General features: G+C 40.3%; 1 protein-coding gene and 1 long non-coding RNA gene across 2 annotated transcripts; one reads left to right on the top strand and one right to left on the bottom strand.

Moving 5' to 3' along the window:
• Window positions 1-2,444: 2,444 nt before the first annotated feature.
• On the top strand, window positions 2,445-6,233 carry LOC311026750 (uncharacterized protein; the record flags this gene model as incomplete). Its single annotated transcript, XM_084030448.1, has 5 exons — window positions 2,445-2,613; window positions 2,785-2,826; window positions 4,119-4,162; window positions 5,448-5,537; window positions 6,078-6,233. 5 exons carry the CDS (start codon window positions 2,445-2,447, stop codon window positions 6,231-6,233), a joined length of 501 nt encoding a protein of 166 aa, XP_083886574.1.
• A 5,917-nt stretch (window positions 6,234-12,150) lies between these two features.
• Window positions 12,151-13,261, bottom strand: LOC311026913. Its single transcript, XR_014598535.1, has 4 exons — window positions 13,131-13,261; window positions 12,654-12,823; window positions 12,467-12,565; window positions 12,151-12,373 (listed from the first exon to the last, which is right to left on the bottom strand). It is a non-coding gene; the product is annotated as an uncharacterized lncRNA (long non-coding RNA).
• Window positions 13,262-14,114: the final 853 nt, after the last annotated feature.

The raw sequence follows: 14,114 nt of genomic DNA, 5'->3' as shown, positions 1-14,114 counted from the left end.
GGGTGTGGCGCCGCATCAGGGGGAAGTGTCACAGATTCAGCTTGGTGCAGTGACAATTTCGTGCCAAAAAGCTGCTCCGAAAGTGTGCTGAAAGCCCGCCAGCTCCAACCTGGTCTACTCGGTGCCGGTGCAGTGGTAGTTTGGCTGCACAAGCAGGTTTCCAGAATGTCAGGCACATTTAAATGCAATCAGTAATCACAACAACCACTATTTAATGCAGCTAATGGAATCAACACGTAAATGTATATCTATATCGATTGTCCCGTCACATCTGATGACGGATCAAAGGTGGTTGGCACACGTAATGGAAACTCGACCTGACTGAATTAACACAGATTAAAACGGGATGCAAACTAACAAGTTCACATGTCTCTCAGCCAACCACAAAGAGCCTCAGCATCAGATAGTGAGTATATATTCGGCATCTCCCATCTCAGAAAATTCAAAAGAAAAGAGAAAAAAAGAGACGCTCGCCAACAAGGGACAGGCTACAGAGCTTGGTGATGCGTCCTTTTACGCACAGGTGCTTCTGATTTCATCCCTGCATGGTATTTGTTTATGTTGTGATCTGTGCACACTACTCATCTTTGTTACACGGGTTAAAATATTCATAGATATCATGTGACGTCACACAGCGGTCGCAGCGCCATCTTGAGTACCGATTTATAACAGGTCGTCTATCTGTCACCTTGTGGGCTGTGACAACAATTCTCACAAAAGGAGTGGATTAACATTTTTTTATGACACGGCTCTTTTGAATGCTGCATTTTGATGACACTCTAATGAATTACACTCATTCTATACACTGATTCTACATCTTACGGTCTTGTATTTCTGTGTAACAGACCGTTGCTAAGTAAAACAGACCGTAAACAGTAAATGTGATTTACTAGTGGAAAAGGGTGCGTTTTTCTGTTTGTTTATTTTTTCCACACTGGGCAACAGTTCTTAGTGTATCGGGGCAAATCTGATTAACCATAACCTCCTCCCAGACTACTTCTGCTTCATCAGTCTGTGGAGGTCTGTCCGTGTTACCATATATTCGGCCACTGTGAGCTTGGACTTCCCGGACCAAAACATCAGTTTCCTCCTGTAAAATGTTTGGCTGTCTGGCGTCGCTGTCTCCTTTGTCCATGTCAAAATATAAAATGACAAAATTGCAGTGCTCCTTCACCGCACACATGTTAGTGTGAACTAAATAGTTTAGTTTAGCTTGATGTCATTTTTGAGTCAATCTTATGAGTACTCTGTCATTGTCCTGTATAAACAATATTATAGATAAAATAAGATGAGATAGAACTTTTTTCAATCCCAAAGGACATTTTCATGCCAGATTATTAGTTTATTATAGTGTGAATGGAGTAAATGCCAATAATAGTTAGAGTAATGTGCATGTGTGGCATGCAGGGGGTGAGAGAAATTGTTCATGATGCTGAGAGTTTTCTCAGCATCCTCCTCTCTCACAGCCAACTGGAGTTCCACTCCCAGGACAGGAGCAGCTTTCCTGATGAGTTTATTGAGTCTGTTAGCATCAGCTTTCAGATCAGGACGCTGACCATAAAGTATGTAAGGGATAGTGTGCAGGGACCTGGTCTTTGTTGTGGAAAAACACCCTGACAGGGTGATGCAAGACCCTGACACAAAGTGGCTGGATATGGTCCTTTATACACTAAGAACAGCAGTGATAGCAATGGTCTGTTACAGAGAAATAAAATAATATTTTAATTAATTGAACCATATGATGAGTTATAATTACAGTCACAAAGAATTAAATACAGTATAGATTTGTAGAAATTGAATGGATCCAGGAGACTCAAAATGTTCCTGTAATCTAAAGTGAACACAAATCTGGTTGAGATTTGACAACTTGTTTAACTGCACAGGTTGGAACCAGGAGGAGGAGGAGGAGCTAATCACACTGCACCTCACACCCTGTGACCCACTGGAAGGGCCAAGCAAGGCGAACATGGAGGGACAAGCAGAGCAGACCAACATGGAGGGACAGGCACAGCAGACCAACATTGATATGGAAATTTTGTACTTCTTGATGAGAGATATCTGAACTGAAGACTTACACATGAGAAGGTTGGGTGAGAATGTAAATGTGTCATGTGACCTGTGACCTGTGGCCTGTGGCCATTTGTGTGTGCCTTGCGACATAGTTGTGGTTTATGACCCAGGTAGGGTTTGAGACCCATGCAAGGTTTAGTTAAACATTTGAGTTTACGACTTCCATCCCTGTGAACTGAGTGAAAACACACCCACAAGAAGATGGATAAATATCATGTTCGTCTCACAACATTTGGAGTCTACACATTGTAACAGACCAGCATGTTGCTCTGTGAATTCTCCTCTTGATCAAGATTAAATCCCTGTTTGGACCTTGAGCTGACTCCGATCTCCTTCCTCCAGTTCTATACCAACGGGTAATTATTTTAACAAACATGGAGGGACAGGCACAGCAGACCAACATGGAGGGACAAGCAGAGCAGACCAACATGGAGGGACAGGCACAGCAGACCAACATGGAGGGACAGGCACAGCAGACCAACATGGAGGGACAGGCACAGCAGACCAACATCGAGGGACAGGCACAGCAGACCAAAAAGTCAGGTATGTACTAATGTTTATAGGGTATTTTCAATGAATTACATTGGTAATCTCATGCCTCTGTTGATTATCGATATCTCATTATCACTGTTTATTAATACATTACATACAATTAAGAAGGGATAGTGTCATCTTTTAAAGGATGTATGAGTGAACTATAATCTTATATTGCAGTGGCAACAAGGCATATGCCAGAGAGGAAGAAGCTACAAAAAAGTAAGTCTAAATTATTCCTGTTTGTTATCCTTACAGCACAAACCAATCATTTAATAATTTCGCATATTCACAAGAAATCTCCTTGGTAGGAACTTGGATAATGGTTTACTGGTTGACTTACTCAGAAAACATACACTGTGTGCCACTGCACATATAGTTGCAAAAATTGAGTGTAGTGTTAGTTCAGGCAGGCCACATAGTGAAGCTGTGCTGCTCACGTCATCAGCTGATGTGGGCAGGCCATGTTGGACAGGCTCATATCAGCTGGCTGGCTGTGATAGGCCAGCTCCTTGTCAGCGGACCATATCTCCTCCTCATTCAATTGGGCGCTCTATTTAAACTGCATCGGTCGGCTATCTGCTTCTGCTGCTTCCTCAGCTTGCTGCTTTACAACCCACCTTCTCCCCAGCTCCTCCTTCTCATTTTGTTCTGACTTACCAATGTCATAATTGGGTCATTGGTGCTTGCTCTGTTCTGGGGGTCTTGCTGACTCAGCAGGGAGGTCCCAGAAAAAGCCACGCCGCCAAAATTAAATTTTGCAATTGTAATTAAGTTTCTTTGACTGAAGTGGTCCTGGCTGAAGTACATGTAATTACAGAGGTTGATGCTTTGATCATTTTCCCCACATTATTTGCCAAATAGTTGTACGTTTTTATGAGAGATGATTTGTAACAGAAAACACAGGAAATCCATCAGGCTTAATGTGTTTAATTTGACCAAATAACTTTTGTAGTTAGGGTATAACATGCTAAGCATTATATAACCATTCTGGCTTGCATACTACTCAAGTCTTCACAGTTGTATTTTTTTTGTTGCTCCTAATCTAAAAAAATGTACAACAGCTATGTTTTTGGTCACAGATTGCTCTTACCATGCTCGTCTTGAGACTTTTCCCATCAGGAGAGTAAAGAGAGAGAGAGTGAGAAAGGTTAGACAGGGTAGACAGACACCCATGTAAAATTAGCTAACTCTGTTGCAATTAATTGTAATCATGTACTGTCCCTGCAAATACAAACAATACTTATTTGTTGAAATTCCACGCATTGCACTGTCAGTTTTAGAAACATCCTTGTGTGTATCATCTGTAGGGTCTTTTTGAATCACAGATTAAAACACAGTATATACTGAACATATCATTATGAAACAATGTAAATATCAGGAAAGTCCCAATGCACCAACAAAACTCAGTGACTGCAACCACAGATAATAGCTGATTCGTAAGATTGGGATTGATGCCTTTTAGAATAATGATAGATGTCTTTCTTTTTCGTTGTTCTTTACTGTCTTTACAGGGCAAAGCAGAGATGTTGGTCGAGTGGGAGCCCTGTCCAGTTTGGTATGTAATTCTGCAATTTTTCTTAATCTCTCCCTCTATAGGCCTCCGCATTAATACTTAAAGGGATATTCCGGTGTAAATTTAACCCATGGTCCAACGCACCGTGACACCGAGTAAGACCCCCCCTCGAGAGATGAAGTCTGCTAACCGCTAGCTTCTCTAGTTGTAGCAACTTTAGCAGACCGCACATAACAAACCCTCAGTCTATTTCTCCACGCGCAAACCTCGATCAAAAAGCCACTCATAGCCACAAATAATGCTCAGAACAGCACCAAACTTCGTCAATAGTACAAACAGGGTCCCAGCACATAATACGAGGCATCAAACATCTGTTAGCTTTGCCTGGTTTTTATTGAAAAGAGATCAAAACAACTCACCCACTCTCCTCCAGTTATACGTTATGCAGCAACTTTCCGCGTCCAGCATAGCGTCCAGGCACTGACAAAACACGAGGAGAGTGGGTGAGTTGTTTTGGTCTCTTTTCAATAGAAACCAGGCAAAGCTAACAGATGTTTGATGCCTGGTATTATGTGCTGGGACCCTGTTTGTACTATTGACGAAGTTTGGTGCTGTTCTGAGCATTATTTGTGGCTATGAGTGGCTTTTTGATCTGTTTGTTATGGTGCGGTCTGCTAAAGTTGCTACAACTAGAGAAGCTAGCGGTTAGCAGACTTCATCTCTTGAGGGGGGAGTCTAACTCGGTGTCACGGTGCGTTAGACCATGGGTTAAATTTACGCCGGAATATCCCTTTAACTTGAAGTTTATTACTGCTTTATTATGTACTCAGTTGCTTAGAATGATTTCTTTGTTCAAAATAGCAGTGGTATTTCATAGGTGGAAATTAAATAGTTATATGTGGAATATTCTAGGGGTGTCCTCGACTAAGGATTTTCATAGTTGAATCTGATTCATCAGATTTGCTCTATAGTTGACTAATAGTCGAATCAGGTTGTTTTTCTGTCATTGATTCATGATCTCATTTGCTTCTTTTTCCGCTCCAGAGGTAAGAGCTAATGTAATGTAAAATCAGATGTTCAGCAGCAGGGAACACCCCTATTTATTCGGAATGGTACAATATTTTTTTCATAACCACATTTTTTGACAATTGGAAGACAAGGTTGATAGTCAAATCAGACCTCTCCGAATCGAATCGTCGACTATTTGAGGTCAACCCTAGAATATTCTGTAGGGTCTGTGCTTGACACATGTTAGAAGTTTAAGCTTATTAGAAATACTCAGCACTCGCAAGCACCAGTAACAAAAAGAACATTCATCTGTTTTCAGTGGCAAGGAGTGGGCCCATTCCTGGCAGCCAAAGGATTCTTTTCAAATTGTTTAAAAATAAAAATGTGTAATGTGAATTTGAGTGCGAGTGTGAGATTTTGTTTCAATGTGAATATTTTGGTTGGAGCATATATGTCATCCATTTTCTATCTTGTATATAAGGTAATGTTTATTTCAAATTAAGATAAGATGGAGAACTCCACATACACTTCACTTTTATTATATGACAGCTGACGTATTACTTGATTTCATGTTCTTGACATTTTTGCTTTTTAAAGTTGGTTACTTTCACAATATGGATAAACACAAGTTGTTAACTTTGTTGCTGACAAAAGGTCATGGCTATACATAAAGAAATAAAGATCATTAACAAATGGGAAAAGGATGATGTGAGGCTATTATTTGTTTGACCCTCGCTGATGTCATAGTAAAGCATTTCTATTATATTTCTCACAGTTTTGTCATTTTTGGTAAGGCAAATGCTGCAGTACCTGAGGCACTGTTGCTATGGAGACGCCAACGCCAGAAGTTGCTATAGTTTCATTGCATCTTTCTCCTCTCTGTGACAGGCGGGTTTCAACCTTGCTCCTCTCTCACAACACACACACATGCACTCCACCCCTGTCCCAGTTCAGCTCCGTCCACAGCTCTGCTGATATCCAGCCCATGCTGACATCAACATCCTTGACCAGACCTGTTGGTCCAAGTGGCCCCGCTCCGAGTGGCCCCGCGGGCCTGACTTGTGTCACACTGTTCCAGCCTCAACTCGAAGAAGTCAGACAGTAACACATGACATAGTCAGTTATAGCGTGAATACACTTAGGTCTGCAATTTAACTCTGCAAACAGTCATCCCTTGGCGCGGGACCAATGCACACCTGCAGATCCACAAATGATCATCTCCTATAAATGAAGCTTTGCGCAAATTCATGCAGGACATTGAAGTCATAAGTGGACCCCAGCTGTTGTCATCTGACAGCCAGCTGATTAGTCTCTACCCAATCACATTCATTCTAGAGTGGAGCCTTCAGCGCCAAGTCTAACTGTATAACTTTGTTGCAATAAATGGTTTTAATCAATGACGAGAGTCAACTATATCAAAACATGACCTGTCAAAGGGCAGATTTTTTCAGCACGATGCGAGGAAATAGGCACAGGCCATTGGTACTTCTTCCTTTTGCCACATCCTGCCTATGTGAGGTTGTTTTTTTCTGCTGTGGCCTCAATCAATACAAAATACACATCAAAGCTTGACATTGCAAAAAGAAAATTCTAATGAACCAAAGGGGGGCCCAGTAGAGAAAGTTTGGGAACCGCTGATCTATCCTGTCAGCGTGGGAAAGGGTGCAGTAGCTATAGCCTAGGCTATGCTTATGGCCATATTAAGGAAATGGGGAAATATGCTTATTTGCAAGAATATGTATTTGTATGGGGAAGATTGGGTCTTAACTGATCCAAATTGAAAAATCTGACTGTGTGGAAGGCAAACATCAATATCTTGAACATATTTGGCCATTAAATAGGCCTTAAAAAATGTTGGACTTATTTTGTCTAGCTGGGACCCTAAGGCATCTGAGAAAGTACACCTGAAAGAGGCTTGGCTGGGAGCAAGATTAAAATGAAGTTTTATCGTAGGTGGACAATGAAGACATCATTGGAAAGGTCTTGACCTAGGGAGTAATATATTTCAGAATGGGACATGTGGGTGTTTCCTTCTCCTCAGGAATGACCTTTGAACCTTGAAATTGGGACGTTTTTGAAGGCTCATAAAGCAGCAACAAAAAGTGCTACAGATATGGGATCAACAGTTTTGGAAAGCTCTTGATCTATACTACTATAACCGAATCAGTGTCAATAGGCGGCGCCACTGATGAGGGCCCAAATCTAAAAAAAACATGATTTTACCATGTTGTCAATAAGATGCATAAATTTGACCTATTAAATGTGTTCCCTATACTTAAAACCTATCAATAAGCCAACAATATTCTTGGTTATGACTTCACATAATAGAGAAAACACATTGGAACTACAAAACAATATGGCGGAGCATAGCACTGTGTATTGCAACTTCCGGGCATTTACGCATCTTTGTAGTTTTCAGTTGTTAGGGTTTGGTTGATAGATTAGGGTTGAGAAAACATATATCTGGTTACTTTTTAATACAAAAAGTTAAAACTTAAGATATATGGTCATATAATTGGAAAATGTATGTCTGAAAAACATAAACATATACATTTATTACGGTTTAGTAGACGTCTCTCAGACGTGACTTCAGATATGCTTGACTGACGGAGATGCGTTCAGTGGCGGTAGGATTTTGTCATGTTTTCAAAACAGCTAGGTCTCGCTCGAGAGAAACACCGGGTGCGCACAGCCAAAAACTAAAATACTCACCCTCATTCATAATGATTATTAAACCATAACCTAATGTAATAAATCTGTCGGCTGCTGTCCAGTCCGGTGCAATCGCCAGTCTCCCCCCTCCCGCGGGGGCGGTTTGAAAGTTGCCCTTTGTCCAAAGTGGAGGATGACAGAAAGGGTGTCAGTGATAGTTGTAGTTATATGTGTGAATTATTTGGTCTCATAGTGTCATGTTTTAGTGTCTGTATTCATTTTTTATTGAACAGAGCTGCCAGTGGATGCAAAACAATTTTTATCTAATGTTGTATCGAATTGTATAATAGGGAATATACGTGTATTGTACATATAGGTAAGTTAAATGTTCCATAATACATTTTAAGACACACTTATGATATTAAATAAGTGTCAAAGTAACACACACAGAAACAATGCATGACCTCCATTCATGTGCACACAGTGATTTTTATTTCTGAACACTATAGACAATATAGTGGACATGGTATGTATAACTCAGCAATATAGTAAAACGCAGATATAGGCCAACATCTTGAGGATAGTGGGGCGACTGCTTTTTATTGACTTTAGCTCTGCTTTTAACACGCTTCAGCCACATCTTTTAATTCAGAAACTGAAACAACTGGCTGTCAGCCCCTCAGTTATAAGATGGTATCACTCCTTTTTAACAAACAGAACTCAGCTACAGTAATAGTGTTTCTCAGGTAAAAACCATAAGCATGGGAGCTCCACAGGGGTGTGTCAGCTCACCAGTTCTGTTCACACGGTTCCCAAATGAGTGCTCAGCAAGTCACGCACAGAATTATATTTTCAAATACTCTGATGACTCTGCAGTGCTGAGCTTAACTTCAGGTGCATTACAGCACTAACATTTATCATTCTGAAGTGGAAAGGTTTGTTGAGTGGTGTGATACCAAATTATCTCACAATAAACGTTAAAAAGACAGGAGATTATTTTTGATCCCAAAGGAGTCTGCGATCACAGCAAAATTGTCATCCACAACCAACCAGTTGCACAAATCCAGTCCTACAAGTACCTTAGTTTCCACATACACAGAACTTTAACATGGACCACCCGTGTAGACTGCGTGTGTTCTAGACTCCTCCAAAGATTGTACTTTCTAAGGAGACTGCGACTGTACAGAGTTGAGCAGAGAATTATGTTTTATTTTATCAGGCTGTGTTGTGGCCGCAACGCATTGGCTTGTTTTTAATTTGTATGGCCATGCTGCAAAAAAGGCTTTTTAAATCACTCTCCTACTGAGTGCCTCAGTTCCCGCTACCACCCAATACAAGAACTCCTTCATGCCTCTGTCAGTTGGTGTTCTGCATTGGAGTTTAAAATATCACTACAACTTTTATGATCTTATTGTGTTTTTTGTAATTCTTATTGTGTGCTTTCTATCTTGTTTTTATGTGTACATGGGTGATTGATGGGTCTGGCAGCGCGGAGTCCAGTCCGTCATGCAGCATCAATCTGTGAAAAAAAAAACATGGTAAGAGAAGGTGAAGTCTAACAACAAGCTGTATAAATAATTTACAGGTACAGGTTTGCAAAACAAACACTAGTATACAGTACATACTTGAGTAAATTACCTAAAATTGTGATATCCTCTTCATCTTCACTGCTGTCTGGACTGCTGAGGGCTCTTTGATCCTCCTCCTCAATGTGCAGATGGACAGAGGCCTCAGGACCTAAAGCAGTCTTGTACTGTTGGAGGACCACTTGCAACTGCTCCAACAGCTCGGACAGTTGTTTTCGTAAGAGACAGCAAAGTCCTTTGTTGCCCTGGTCTACATTTCAAAGGACACAAGACACATTATAGACGCACTCCACAGTAAGATGTCTGTCTTCTGTGACTGACACTGACTTCGGCTTACTTCTTTTAATCTTGAAAGCAATTCTTTCAATGAATAAATTTTTGTTTCATCTTACCATTCTCAGCCACCTTGTTCTTCAGCTCCTCTGCCTGCTTCTGCAACCATGTGCAATGTTGCACCATCTCCAAAAGCAAAATGCTCTTTTCCTCTTCCAGTCGCATTGTTAACATCACTTGGTCGTACAATCTCTTCTTGATTGTGATGTTTTCTGAACACAATAACAGTAAAATTAAAATACACCCACAAACCTAATGGATATTAAAACACTTAATATGTTATTAGCATGATTTAGTTCAGTATACTCTAAGTACAAGAACTCAAAATTAATTCTTATGAAGCTTTACAAAACTGATATACCACTGCCATGAACCTCCCATGGCCACAGAGGGGACACAGTGCTCTCTCCAGTAAATGTGTTCTCCACAGCAGCCACATCAATTGCTGCAGAGTCTGGTACTAGTTCATTGTACTTCTGCATCTCCTGAAGAAGCAGTTTTTTGTCTTCTCCTAGCTTCCTTCGAAGGCGGTGGCGAAACTTGCTGCTGTCTGAAAAGACATTAAGAGCAAGAACATTATCTAGATTATCAAAATCTAAATGACAGTTTAAATAATGGACAGTTAGAATTCATGAATTGCAAGTACATGCATTTGTTGGAATGTTAACACTATTAAATACAGTAGATTGCTTTTATGAACTTGTTTTATTGTTATACCATTCTGATGGTAGAGGGTTCGTTTCCGTTGCCTGACACTAAGGTAGAGCCCCACAATGGACTGCTGAAGTTCGCTCTGCGTGGTGCCTTCAGTGGTATGAGGTGCGTTTGGTGTCTCTATAGAAATAAAAGTTACAGTAAATTCAATATAACAGAACACAGGACTTTAAATTTAAGAGCAACATGCGATGTGCACTCTCTGCACTGATTTCTGTTATCTGGTCTTGCTTACCTCCAGCTGCCCATTCAATCACCTCAGAGATCCACTGTGATGTCATTTCATCATCCGAGCAATGTAGCTCTGTTTTAAGCTCAGCTAGCCTTGCAGTCTCATCCAGGAGTCGTTGACATGTCTGATAAATAGTGTTATACAATAATCAGGTTAAAGCCCTTAAGGATTAACAAGCCAAGTGAACAACATGTGTCAATACATGACACAACAAAACCACAAATACAGACTTACCTTTACATATCTAGTGGAAAGTGCTTGGTGTAGAGAGGCCCTTTTTTTGTGGTTCCACCCCAATGCATGCAGTGTAAGCATGTCCACACGTGCTGTTGAAAACAAATAATGAGTTTATGAAATGCAATCTAAAAAAGGGTGCAAGAATATGGTAAACAGATTAATCACCTGCTTTCGACATGTATTTTGTCGTCAGGGCACAACGAGATAGGTAGCTGTTAACTTGCTCCACCTCCTCACCAGCAGTTGTCCCTGCTCCTTCCTGGTTCCTACCACTCCATTTGATCTTTAAGTAAGTAAAGAGGGATATAATGTTAATGCAAAAGGCTACATACCATAGTTGTTAATAAACGTGTATGTTATTACTGTGCTTGTAAACGTTACAAATGCACATGACACAAAAATGTTAAAAATACCTCACACTTAGTTGCATGAGCTCTTGCATGCATAACACTGAGGAACGGCTTCATTTTTGTCAGCTCCTGGAGGGCAGGAAGGACACTGGCAGCTTTCTCCAAGTAGGGCCAATATTTGCAAGCCACATCCATGGCAAAGAATTTAGGCTTGGCCGGCATCAGCTCTTTTTGAAGGTAGAGAGGGTAAGCAAATATCTCCCACCTGTACATATTAAGAGCTTTCAAAAGGAAGCCATGGCGACATACAGCAACCTCCATCCCCTCTTCATCCAATTTGGAAGCCCTTCTTGAACTCTCCCTTGCTGCTGTCCACTGGGAGTCCCCACATTTTCCTTTTCCATGTCTCTATGACATACAAAACAAACAAATAAATAAAAATAAATGCAATTGGGTCTGCTATATAGGTCATTGTTTCTCTAAATTTAATTTCAGTAATATTTTAGCAATAAAGCTATTTTGTCACATTATAAATATAACTTGCATTTTTCACTGCTTTTTGGATGGCCTCAGTAAATGTGGACACTTCACTGTCTTTTGCCACAAAGAGCCCCTCAAAAAAGGCAGGGTCATCACTGCTGAAGAAGAAAGACAAATAGACAGATGCATTAATCACACAGGAATATAAATGAATCAATAAAACCACTGGAAAAAAGGCAGGTGAATTCAGCACCACAGCAGAGTTGGTTTTCCTCAAATGAAGAGTATGAAAACTCTAGGAAACTGCGCTGCAGTGCATCTCCATTGATATGTCCAGACTAGAAGATACAGAGAATTATACATTTTTGTGATGTTGTCTGCTTATGTAAATACATTTTTTTAATATGGTTAGGAACAAATAAACGTACTCTTCCTCCACACTTTGTGCGGTGCTCCAACAACTTTGTGAAGGCCTGTCTGGCAAAACCAGGAGAAATGACCTTCAGTTCCTGGAAGGAGCTCAAAAGGTCCAATGTGTACAAAGTAGACACATTAAGAGATGCCGGCCAATATCCGCTCCTAATGAGGTCCTTTAATTCAGGAGTCCACTGCCTCTGGCATGTTCCACACAAATATAGTGGCTGATGCAAATCATAACGCCCTTGGAACATAATGCAAATAAACAACATCATGATTACATACCAACCACATACTTAATACACATGATCTGTGTAGTGTAGTGAATTGTTCTTACCATTGATGGTAATTAAAATCACTGGTTTCCCTGGTGATATGATGATGTTTGTGTCCTCACAAGAACAGCATGGTGCCTTCACAGCTGGCAAAATGCATGCTGACAAAAATAAGAAACCACTGCATTACATTATTTGTAACAAGCTAGAAATACATATGGAAAAAATTAGGCTTAGATTGAGACATACCTTGCTCATGGGTGCAATATCCATCCTCCTGTTTCATGATGTGTGTAGTTGGAGGAATAGCTCTAAAAAAAACATCAATAATGGATTCCCTGTTGTGGAGTGGCTGCTTTTTGTGATGCAGTACATCACAGTCGCCACAGAACCACTCCTCGGGAAGACAATCTCTGCACCTAGAAGGTAAAGGCAAAATGATTATAAAAAATTATTTCATGGGAATAGTGATAGGTACTATTAATTCAAGTTAGGATATTCTGAATTAGGTGAGATACAAAGTTTTATTTATTTAGGACATGTGTCTCAGGGTTTAGCCCCTTACAGTTGGGCACAGAAGGTCCTAAATAATGTTTTCACATTCCTGTGGGATGCTTCTGAAATGTTCTTGTTTTCTACCAGCACAAAAGAAAACATAATTACACACTGAGCACTAATTCTAAAAAAGCCCATCATGGAATAAGTTTAGTATTTAAGAATACCAACCGAATGACAGCAGGCTCATTGCAGAGGCAACACAAAGATTGCCCAACAGCCTCTTTTTCTATGAGGCACTGGAGGTTGTATGGTCTTGACTCTTTCCAGCGCTCCGAGGCTTTCTGCTGACGGAAAGACCAGGATGATGCTGAGCTTCTTTGAGGCACATCAGAATGGCATGATGCCAAAATAGCAGAGAGCCTCTCCATATTTTTTTCTGTAAAGAAAATATAAACTTGAGTTATAAAAGATGATTTAGATAACAACCATTAAAACAATTAATCAACATGTAGTATACACATATTTTCATGACCATGGAACTGGCTCTAATCATTAGTGTTCTTTGTCTATGTAATACATTGTCTTTACAGTTTAAGGTTTGTTTCCATGTCTATCTTAAATTCAATTATACATGGAGATTTGAAGATTACATTTAAAGTTAAATTCATTCATCACTGTGATTTACCAAATTTTGCCAGAGGACTTGCTGAGGGTAAAGTAGGCAGATCTCCCACACTGGATGACAGGGAGCACTCAGTTGGAGGCTGTGCACCTGTAAATAAGCACATAGAAGAATAAGAATGGATTAGGGTAGGATTAGGACTGCAATCATGTTTTTTCTACCTACATATTAATGAACAATTGATATAATCAGACAAACTATATTCACATGAAATACTTGGTTATGTAATTAACTGAAATGCCAATGAAAAAATTGTTATCTACTTTTCGATACATCAACAATTTACACAAACAACCTGTAGCTGAGGCTCTGCGTCGCCCACCACGCCTCCCCCTGGGCTTGCCTTGTCCTTGCCTTGTCCTCTTAGACTTTGACGGAGAGTCTCTTCCAGAGCATGTCCGTTTCCTGATCTGAGCTGCTTCCTATGAGTTGATAAAAGTCTTGTCAAACTGATGTGGTTAAAGGTACTAGAAACAAAAACAGATGACAAATCAAAGCAAACCCCAACATCTACTGAATCGAGGGATTTA

Source organism: Eutrigla gurnardus, assembly GCF_963514095.1.
Source record: "Eutrigla gurnardus genome assembly, chromosome: 16".
Classification (NCBI taxonomy): domain Eukaryota; kingdom Metazoa; phylum Chordata; class Actinopteri; order Perciformes; family Triglidae; genus Eutrigla; species Eutrigla gurnardus.
This window is presented reverse-complemented; position numbering and strand designations above follow the sequence as displayed.